The sequence below is a fragment of the Silurus aristotelis genome, assembly GCF_946808225.1.
Source record: "Silurus aristotelis genome assembly, chromosome: 10".
Lineage (NCBI taxonomy): Eukaryota > Metazoa > Chordata > Actinopteri > Siluriformes > Siluridae > Silurus > Silurus aristotelis.
In genome coordinates this window covers 366435-379335 of record NC_139583.1, presented here as the reverse complement: position 1 = coordinate 379335, position 12901 = coordinate 366435, and the positions used below count along the sequence as shown (strand labels likewise).

Here is a 12901-nt window from a genome sequence, read left to right as displayed (position 1 = left end):
CACAAACAACTTATACATACATTATACACACAAACAACTTATACATACATTATACACACAAACAACTTATACACACAAACACCTTATACATACATTATACACACAAACACCTTATAACCACAAACAACTTATACATACATTATACACACAAACAACTTATACACACAAACAACTTATACATACATTATACACACAAACAACTTATACATACATTATACACGCAAACAACTTATACACACAAACAACTTATACATACATTATACACACAAACACCTTATAACCACAAACAACTTATACATACATTATACACACAAACAACTTATACACACAAACAACTTATACATACATTATACACACAAACAACTTATACACACAAACACCTTATACATACATTATACACACAAACAACTTATACATACATTATACACGCAAACAACTTATACACACAAACACCTTATACATACATTATACACACAAACAACTTATACATACATTATACACACAAACAACTTATACACACAAACACCTTATACATACATTATACACACAAACAACTTATACATACATTATACACACAAACAACTTATACACACAAACACCTTATACATACATTATACACACAAACAACTTATACATACATTATACACACAAACAACTTATAACCACAAACAACTTATACATACATTATACACACAAACAACTTATACACACAAACACCTTATACATGCATTATACACACAAACAACTTATACATACATTATACACACAAACAACTTATACACACAAACACCTTATACATACATTATACACACAAACAACTTATACATACATTATACACACAAACAACTTATAACCACAAACAACTTATACATACATTATACACACAAACAACTTATACACACAAACACCTTATACATGCATTATACACACAAACAACTTATACACGCAAACACCTTATACATACATTATACACACAAACAACTTATACACACAAAGACCTTATACATACATTATACACACAAACAACTTATACACACAAACAACTTATACATACATTATACACACAAACAACTTATACACACAAACAACTTATACATATATTATACACACAAACAACTTATACACACAAACACCTTATACATACATTATACACACAAACAACTTATACATACATTATACACACAAACAACTTATAACCACAAACAACTTATACATACATTATACACACAAACAACTTATACACACAAACACCTTATACATGCATTATACACACAAACACCTTATACATACATTATACACACAAACAACTTATACATACAAACAACTTATAAACACAAACAACTTATACATACATTATACACACAAACAACTTATACATACATTATTCACACAAACATCTTATACACACAAACAACTTATAAATACATTATACACACAAACAACTTATACACACAAACAACTTATACACACAAACACCTTATACATACATTATACACACAAACAACTTATACACACAAACAACTTATACACACAAACAACTTATAAATACATTATACACACAAACATCTTATACACACAAACAACTTATACACATAAACACCTTATACATACATTATACACACAAACATCTTATACACACAAACAACTTATACACACAAACAACTTATACATACATTATACACACAAACAACTTATTCATACATTATACACACAAACAACTTATACACACAAACAACTTATAAACACAAACAACTTATTCATACATTATTCACACAAACAACTTATACACACAAACAACTTATAAATACATTATACACACAAACAACTTATACACACAAACAACTTATACACACAAACACCTTATACATACATTATACACACAAACAACTTATACACACAAACAACTTATACACACAAACAACTTATACATACATTATACACACAAACAACTTATATACACAAAAACCTTATACATACATTATACACACAAACAACTTATACATACATTATACACACAAACAACTTATAACCACAAACAACTTATACATACATTACACACACAAACAACTTATACAGACAAACACCTTATACATGCATTATACACACAAACAACTTATACACACAAACACCTTATACATACATTATACACACAAACAACTTATACATGCATTATACACACAAACAACTTATACACACAAACACCTTATACATACATTATACACACAAACAACTTATACACACAAACAACTTATACATACATTATACACACAAACAACTTATACATACATTATACACACAAACAATTTATACACACAAACAACTTATACATACATTATACACACAAACAACTTATACATACATTATACACACAAACAACTTATAACCACAAACAACTTATACATACATTATACACACAAACAACTTATAACCACAAACAACTTATACATACATTATACACACAAACAACTTATACATACATTATACACACAAACACCTTATACATACATTATACACACAAACAACTTATACATACATTATACACACAAACAACTTATACATACATTATACACACAAACAACTTATAACCACAAACAACTTATACATACATTATACACACAAACAACTTATAACCACAAACAACTTATACATACATTATACACACAAACAACTTATACACACAAACAACTTATACATACATTATACACACAAACAACTTATACACACAAACACCTTATACATACATTATACACACAAACAACTTATACACACAAACAACTTATACAAACATTATACACACAAACACCTTATACATCCATTATACACACAAACAACTTATGCAGACATTATACATACAAACAACTTATAACCACAAACAACTTATACATACATTATAGACACAAACAACTTATACACACAAACAACTTATACATAGATTTTACACACAAACAACTTATACACACAAACACCTTATACATACATTATACACACAAACAACTTATAACCACAAACAACTTATACATACATTATACACACAAACACCTAATACACACAAACAACTTTTACATACATTATACACACAAACACCTTATACTACATTATACACACAAACAACTTATACATACATTATACACACAAACAACTTATAACCACAAACAACTTATACATACATTATAGACACAAACAACTTATACACACAAACAACTTATACATACATTATACACACAAACAACTTATAACCACAAACAACTTATACATACATTATACACACAAACAACTTATACACAGAAACAACTTATACATACATTATACACACAAACAACTTATACACACAAACACCTTATACATACATTATACACACAAACAACTTATACATACATTATACACACAAACAACTTATACACACAAACACCTTATACATGCATTATACACACAAACAACTTATACACACAAACACCTTATACATACATTATACACACAAACAACTTATAAACACAAACAACTTATACATACATTATACAAACAAACAACTTATACACACAAAAACCTTATACATACATTATACACACAAACAACTTATACACACAAACAACTTATACATATATTATACACACAAACAACTTATACACACAAACACCTTATACATACATTATACACACAAACAACTTATACACACAAACAACTTATACATACATTATACACACAAACAACTTATACACACAAACACCTTATACATACATTATACACACAAACAACTTATACATGCATTATACACACAAAAAACTTAAACACACAAACACCTTATACATGCATTATACACACAAACAACTTATACACACAAACAACTTATACATACATTATACACACAAACAACTTATACACACAAACACCTTATACATACATTATACACACAAACAACTTGTACATACAAACAACTTATACATACATTATACAAACAAACAACTTATACACACAAACACCTTATACATACATTATACACACAAACAACTTATACACACAAACACCTTATACATACATTATACACACAAACAACTTATACACACAAACAACTTATACATACATTATACACACAAACAACTTATACACACAAACAACTTATACATACATTATACACACAAACAACTTATAAACATAAACAACATATACATACATTATACACACAAACAACTTATACACACAATCACCTTATACACACAAACACCTTATACATACATTATACACACAAACAACTTATACACACAAACACCTTATACATACATTATACACACAAACAACTTATACACACAAACACCTTATACATACATTATACACACAAACAACTTATACACACAAACACCTTATACATACATTATACACACAAACAACTTATACATACATTATACACACAAACAACTTATAAACACAAACAACTTATACATACATTATACACACAAACAACTTATACATACATTATACACACAAACAACTTATAAACACAAACAACATATACATACATTATACACACAAACAACTTATACACACAAACACCTTATGAACACAAACAACTTATACACACAAACACCTTATACATACATTATACACACAAACAACTTATACACACAAACACCTTAAACATACATTATACACACAAACACCTTATACACACAAACAACTAATACATACATTATACACACAAACAACTTATACATACAAACAACTTATAAACACAAACAACTTATACATACATTATACACACAAACAACTTATACATACATTATACACACAAACAACTTATACACACAAACAACTTATAAACACAAACAACTTATACATACATTATACACACAAACAACTTATACACACAAACAACTTATAAACACAAACAACTTATACATACATTATACACACAAACAACTTATACATACATTATTCACACAAACAACTTATACACACAAACAACTTATAAATACATTATACACACAAACATCTTATACACACAAACAACTTATACACATAAACACCTTATACATACATTATACACACAAACAACTTATACACACAAACAACTTATACACACAAACAACTTCTACATACATTATACACACAAACAACTTATACATACATTATACACACAAACAACTTATACACACAAACAACTTATAAACACAAACAACTTATACATACATTATACACACAAACAACTTATACATACATTTTTCACACAAACAACTTATACACACAAACAACTTATAAATACATTATACACACAAACAACTTATACACACAAACAACTTATACACACAAACACCTTATACATACATTATACACACAAACAACTTATACACACAAACAACTTATACACACAAACAACTTTTAAATACATTATACACACAAACATCTTATACACACAAACAACTTATACACATAAACACCTTATACATACATTATACACACAAACAACTTATACACACAAACAACTTATACACACAAACAACTTATACATACATTATAGACACAAACAATTTATACACACAAACAACTTATAAACACAAACAACTTATTCATACATTATTCACACAAACAACTTATACACACAAACAACTTATAAATACATTATACACACAAACAACTTATACACACAAACAACTTATACACACAAACACCTTATACATACATTATACACACAAACAACTTATACACACAAACAACTTATACACACAAACAACTTATAAATACATTATACACACAAACATCTTATACACACAAACAACTTATACACATAAACACCTTATACATACATTATACACACAAACAACTTATACACACAAACAACTTATACACACAAACAACTTATACATACATTATACACACAAACAACTTATACACACAAACAACTTATAAACACAAACAACTTATTCATACATTATTCACACAAACAACTTATACACACAAACAACTTATAAATACATTATACACACAAACAACTTATACACACAAACAACTTATACACACAAACACCTTATACATACATTATACACACAAACAACTTATACACACAAACAACTTATACACACAAACAACTTATAAATACATTATACACACAAACATCTTATACACACAAACAACTTATACACATAAACACCTTATACATACATTATACACACAAACAACTTATACACACAAACAACTTATACACACAAACATCTTATACACACAAACAACTTATACATACATTATACACACAAACAACTTATACATACATTATACACACAAACAACTTATACACACAAACAACTTATAAACACAAACAACTTATACATACATTATACACACAAACAACTTATACATACATTATACACACAAACAACTTATACACACAAACAATTTATAAACACAAACAACTTATACATACATTATACACACAAACAACTTATACACACAAACAACTTATAAACACAAACAACTTATACATACATTATACACACAAACAACTTATATATACATTATTCACACAAACAACTTATACACACAAACAACTTATAAATACATTATACACACAAACATCTTATACACACAAACAACTTATACACATAAACACCTTATACATACATTATACACACAAACAACTTATACACACAAACAACTTATACACACAAACAACTTCTACATACATTATACACACAAACAACTTATACATACATTATACACACAAACAACTTATACACACAAACAACTTATAAACACAAACAACTTATACATACATTATACACACAAACAACTTATACATACATTATTCACACAAACAACTTATACACACAAACAACTTATAAATACATTATACACACAAACAACTTATACACACAAACAACTTATACACACAAACACCTTATACATACATTATACACACAAACAACTTATACACACAAACAACTTATACACACAAACAACTTTTAAATACATTATACACACAAACATCTTATACACACAAACAACTTATACACATAAACACCTTATACATACATTATACACACAAACAACTTATACACACAAACAACTTATACACACAAACAACTTATACATACATTATACACACAAACAACTTATACACACAAACAACTTATAAACACAAACAACTTATTCATACATTATTCACACAAACAACTTATACACACAAACAACTTATACATACATTATACACACAAACAACTTATACACACAAACAACTTATAAACACAAACAACTTATTCATACATTATTCACACAAACAACTTATACACACAAACAACTTATACATACATTATACACACAAACAACTTATACACACAAACAACTTATACACACAAACACCTTATACATACATTATACACACAAACAACTTATACACACAAACAACTTATACACACAAACAACTTATACACACAAACAACTTATAAACACAAACAACTTATTCATACATTATTCAAACAAACAACTTATACACACAAACAACTTATAAATACATTATACACACAAACAACTTATACACACAAACAACTTATACACACAAACACCTTATACATACATTATACACACAAACAACTTATACACACAAACAACTTATACACACAAACAACTTATAAATACATTATACACACAAACATCTTATACACACAAACAACTTATACACATAAACACCTTATACATACATTATACACACAAACAACTTATACACACAAACAACTTATACACACAAACATCTTATACACACAAACAACTTATACATACATTATACACACAAACAACTTATACATACATTATACACACAAACAACTTATACACACAAACACCTTATAAACATAAACAACTTATACATACATTATTCACACAAACAACTTATACACACAAACAACTTATAAACATAAACAACTTATACATACATTATTCACACAAACAACTTATACACACAAACAACTTATAAATACATTATACACACAAACAACTTATACACACAAACAACTTATACACACAAACACCTTATACATACATTATACACACAAACAACTTATACATACATTATACACACAAACAACTTATACACACAAACACCTTATACATACATTATACACACAAACAACTTATACACACAAAAAACTTATACACACAAACACCTTATACATACATTATACACACAAACAACTTATACACACAAACAACTTATACATACATTATACACACAAACAACTTATTCACACAAACAACTTATACACACAAACACCTTATACATACATTATACACACAAACAACTTATACACACAAAAAACTTATACACACAAACACCTTATACATACATTATACACACAAACAACTTATACACACAAACAACTTATACATACATTATACACACAAACAACTTATTCACACAAACAACTTATACACACAAACACCTTATACATACATTATACACACAAACAACTTATACACACAAAAAACTTATACACACAAACACCTTATACATACATTATACACACAAACAACTTATACATACATTATACACACGAACAACTTATTCACACAAACAACTTATACACACAAACAACTTATACATACATTATACACACAAACAACTTATACATAAAAACACCTTATACACACCTTATGCACACACAAACCTTATACATACAAACAGCCTATACCCACCCTACACACACCTTACACACAACACACACACACACACACACACACACACACACACACACACACACACACACACACACACACACACACACACACACACACTTTAAGTCAAGTCAAGTTTATTTCTATTGCGCCTTTCACAACACACATTGTCTCAAAGCGGCTTTACAGAGTTTACCAGTGAAGGTGAACAGTGTGTGTTTATCCCTGATGATCACCATGGTGACTGTGGATAAGGGAAAACTTCCTTAGATGACAGGAGGAAGAAACCTTGAGAGGAACCAGACTCCAAAGCAGAACCTCATCCTGATTTCGGTGACATCAAGAGTGTGAATATAGTCTTTAAACACTACAGAACACTGGAGAGTGAGAACTAACATGAGCACTGGAGTGTGTGATTATGACTGATGATCTTTCTACAGTTTTTTACAGTCATTTGTGGTTATAAAACTAGGAGCTACTCATAAAATAGCTCAACATCTGAGATCATCACAGATCCACCACCAGCTTCTCCATGCCAGAGCCTTTAAATACTTAAAGAGGTTCAGGGTCCAAACTCCACATGTAGCGGGATCCAATTGGCACTGGTACGTCTCTAGATGGTTCTGGATGTTTGCGAGTTCGGCATCTACTTCTTCAAAGGTCCATAATCTTCATGAGGTGGGATGTGACTGGAGCTGGAGCAACCTCAGGAAGCCTCGGGATGGGGAGAGAAAGAGAAGCAGTGGAGAGGAATTAGCGTAGCTGCTGTTCATGATATTAACAGCACAAGTTGATAATGTGATGTGATCAGATGTTCTGGAGCACAAGGTTATGATGTGATGTGTGTTATGTGTAGAATGTGTAGAACTGTGTAGATAAACCATTTAGTGTTTTGTAGGTTAGTAGCAGACTTTAAACACACCTTACACACACCTTAAGGTGTTTCTGAGTGTGTATAAGGTTGGTATGAGGGTGAGGCACAAAACAACTTATACATACATTATACAAAAAGGTGTGTGGGTGTGTATAAGGTGTTTGTGGTTGTGTATAAGGTGTGTATAAGGTGTTTGTGCGTGTGTGTATAAAGTTGATATAAAGGTGTGGGTGGGGATAAGTTGTGTGTAGATGTGTATAAGGTGTGTGGGTGTATATAAGGTGTTTGTGGTTGTGTATAAGGTGTTTGTGCATGTGTGTATACAATTGGTATAAAGGTGTTGGTGGGGGTGTGTTGTGTGTAGATGTGTATTAGTTGTGTGTGGGTGTGTATAAGGTGTTTGTGCATGTGTGTATAAGGTTGGTATAAAGGTGTTGGTGGGGGTGTGTTGTGTGTAGATGTGTATTAGGTGTGTGTTGGTGTGTATAAGGTGTGTATATGGTGTGTATAAGGTGTGTATATGGTGTGTATAAGGTGTGTGTTGGTGTGTATAAGGTGTGTGTTGGTGTGTATAAGGTGTGTGTTGGTGTGTATAAGGTGTGTATAAGGTGTGTATAAGGTGTGTATATGGTGTGTATAAAGTGTGTGTTGGTGTGTATAAGGTGTGTGTTGGTGTGTATAAGGTGTGTGTTGGTGTGTATAAGGTGTGTGTTGGTGTGTATAAGGTGTGTGTGTATAAGGTGTGTGTTGGTGTGTGTTGGTGTGTATAAGGTGTGTGTTGGTGTGTATAAGGTGTGTGTTGGTGTGTCTAAGGTATGTATAAGGTGTGTATAAGGTGTGTGTTGGTGTGTATAAGGTGTGTGTTGGTGTGTATAAGGTATGTATAAGGTGTGTATAAGGTGCATGACGACAGGTCTGTAAATGGTGTATAATACTGTGAGGCATGTTTGAGGTGTATTTAAGGTGTGTTTAAGGTGTGTGTGACGTGTGTATGAGTATGGAAGTTACTTATACTCTCTAATTCTGTGTGTGTGTGTGTATGTGTGTGTGTGTGTGTGTGTATGTGTGTGTGTGTGTGTGTGTGTGTGTGTGGGTGTGTGTGTGTGTGTGTGTGTGTTTGGGTGTGTTATTTAGATGTTGATGAGTGTGAGACTCCTGGAATGTGTTTAAATGGACGGTGTGTGAACACTGACGGCTCCTTCAGGTGTGAGTGTATGCCAGGACTCGCTGTAGGCCTCGATGGACGCACATGTGTGGGTGAGAGCTAACACACACACACACACACACACACACACACACACACACACACACACACATACACATACACTACTTAGAAGTATTAGGAATGAGATGTTTGTTATCTGCTCTCTATCACACACACACACACTCACACACTTTCTCCTCTCACAGACACACACATGCGCAGTACGTGTTATGGAGGTTATAAGCGAGGTCAGTGTGTGCATCCGTTCTTCGGTGCTCTGACAAAATCTGAGTGTTGCTGTGCAAGTACAAATTACGCTTTTGGGGAACCGTGTCAACCCTGTCCACCTCTGACTTCAGGTAACACACACACACACATCACACATATATAATTTTTTATTAATTATATAACAATTAACATAATATTATTTGTGTGGCGCTTTTAATAATGAACATTGTCTCAGAGCAGCTTTACACAGATAATGTGGAGATAAACATGAAGATGTTCTTTATAAGTGTAAGTTTGTCCCTGATGAACAAGTCGGTGGAGACTGTGGTGAAGGAAAAACTCCCTGAGATGCAGAAGGAAGAAACCTTGAGAGGAACCAGACTCAAGAGGGAACCTCATCCTCATCTGGGTTCCACCAAATGTCCATTTATTACAGATAAACGATGTTGAGGTGCAGTGATGGAGATCAGAGCAAACTGTAGTCCTGAGTCAGTGTAGCAGACGGTTGACATTAACTACAGTCCAAATCCATCCTCAAAGCTTCCATTCTTACACCGGAATTCCATGGAACCACCCAAAGTGTTAATGAGAAACATCTCCAGCTGCACAGAGTCGCCTCAAATCAAAGAGAACATCGTCCAGAGGCAGACCAGGATGAAGTGGGCAGATCTGCAGAGAGGAGCAGGAACAGTGATCACTGGAACCTCAGGAGCATGTTTAAATCTAAGTAGGCATGGAGGATCATCCTGGTACAGAAGTTCACTCAGATACTACGGCGTGAGGGCGTTAAGTGCTTTATACGTCAGTAGTAGTATTTTATAATCAGTGTGAGATGGAATTGGGAGCAGTGTAGATGATTAAAACAGGGCTGATGTGCTCATATTTTCTAGATCTAGTGAGGACTCTTGCTGCTGCATTCTGAACTAACTGAAGCTTATTTCTGCACTTACTCCAACACCCAGACAGTAAAGCGTTACAGTAGTCTAATCTAGATGTTACAAAAACATCAACTAGTTTTTCTGCATCCTGTAACAACATCATATTTCTGATTTTAGCAATATTTCTAAGGTGAAAGAAGGAGATCCTGGTGATATTATTCACGTGAGCCTCAAAGGAAAGACTCGGGTCAATAATCACACCGAGGTCTTTGACTGCTGTACACACTGAGACAGAAACACCATCCAGAGATGCTACAGAATCAGAAAGTTTACTTCTAGCTGCATGTGGTCCTAGTAAAAGTACTTCCGTCTTATCTGAGTTGAGCAGAAGAAAGTTATCAAGCATCCACTGTCTAATGTCCTTTACACACTCCTCAACATTGTTAAGCTGATCTCTCACATCTGGCTTTGCTGAAATATACAGCTGTGTATCATCAGCATAGCAATGGAAGCGAATCCCATGTTTATGTATAATTTCACCCAGAGGCTGCAGATATAAAGAGAAAAGCAGTGGGCCTAATACAGATCCTTGAGGAACACCAAACTTTACCTCAGAGAGTGTGGAGAACTCACCATTTACATCAACAAACTGATAGCGATCAGTCAAATAAGACCTGAGCCAAGAGAGAGCCGTTCCAGAGAGCTTTATTCCAACAACGTTCTCCAGTCCAGCAAGCAGGAGATGATGATCAATGGTGTGAAAAGCTGCACTGAGGTCAAGCAAAACAAGTAAAGAGACAAAACCCTGATCAGAGGCCAATAACAGGTCATTTACCACCTTAACTAGCGCCGTCTCTGTGCTATGATGAGGCCGAAATCCTGACTGATACATTTCATAAATGTTATTGCTCAGTAGATGTGAGCAGAACTGCTGTGCTACAACCTTTTCTAGAATCTTGGAGATAAAGAGGAGGTTTGATATTGGACTGTAGTTGGACAGCTGACAGGGTGAAGGTCAGGTTTCTTAATTAGAGAGTTGATAACTGCAGTTTAGGTACCTACACA

The 12901-nt window shown here is 32.1% G+C and overlaps 1 protein-coding gene and 1 long non-coding RNA gene across 4 annotated transcripts in view; one reads left to right on the top strand and one right to left on the bottom strand.

The window, feature by feature from the left end:
- The window catches only part of fbn1 (fibrillin 1), a 126725-nt gene that overhangs the window by 69638 nt on the left and 44186 nt on the right, over positions 1 to 12901 (top strand). For all 3 annotated transcript variants that reach the window (XM_083552174.1, XM_083552176.1, XM_083552175.1), the window contains exons 16-17: positions 10661 to 10783; positions 10937 to 11089. In XM_083552174.1, coding sequence (XP_083408300.1) covers positions 10661 to 10783; positions 10937 to 11089 — 276 coding nt within the window. The remainder of the gene's footprint in view (positions 1 to 10660; positions 10784 to 10936; positions 11090 to 12901) is intronic.
- LOC310732200 overlaps positions 12546 to 12901 on the bottom strand; it is a 1420-nt gene continuing 1064 nt past the window's right edge. Inside the window, exon 3 of the long non-coding RNA XR_014535378.1 lies at positions 12546 to 12901. This exon is cut by the window's right edge and continues 319 nt beyond it. This is a non-coding gene — a long non-coding RNA (uncharacterized lncRNA).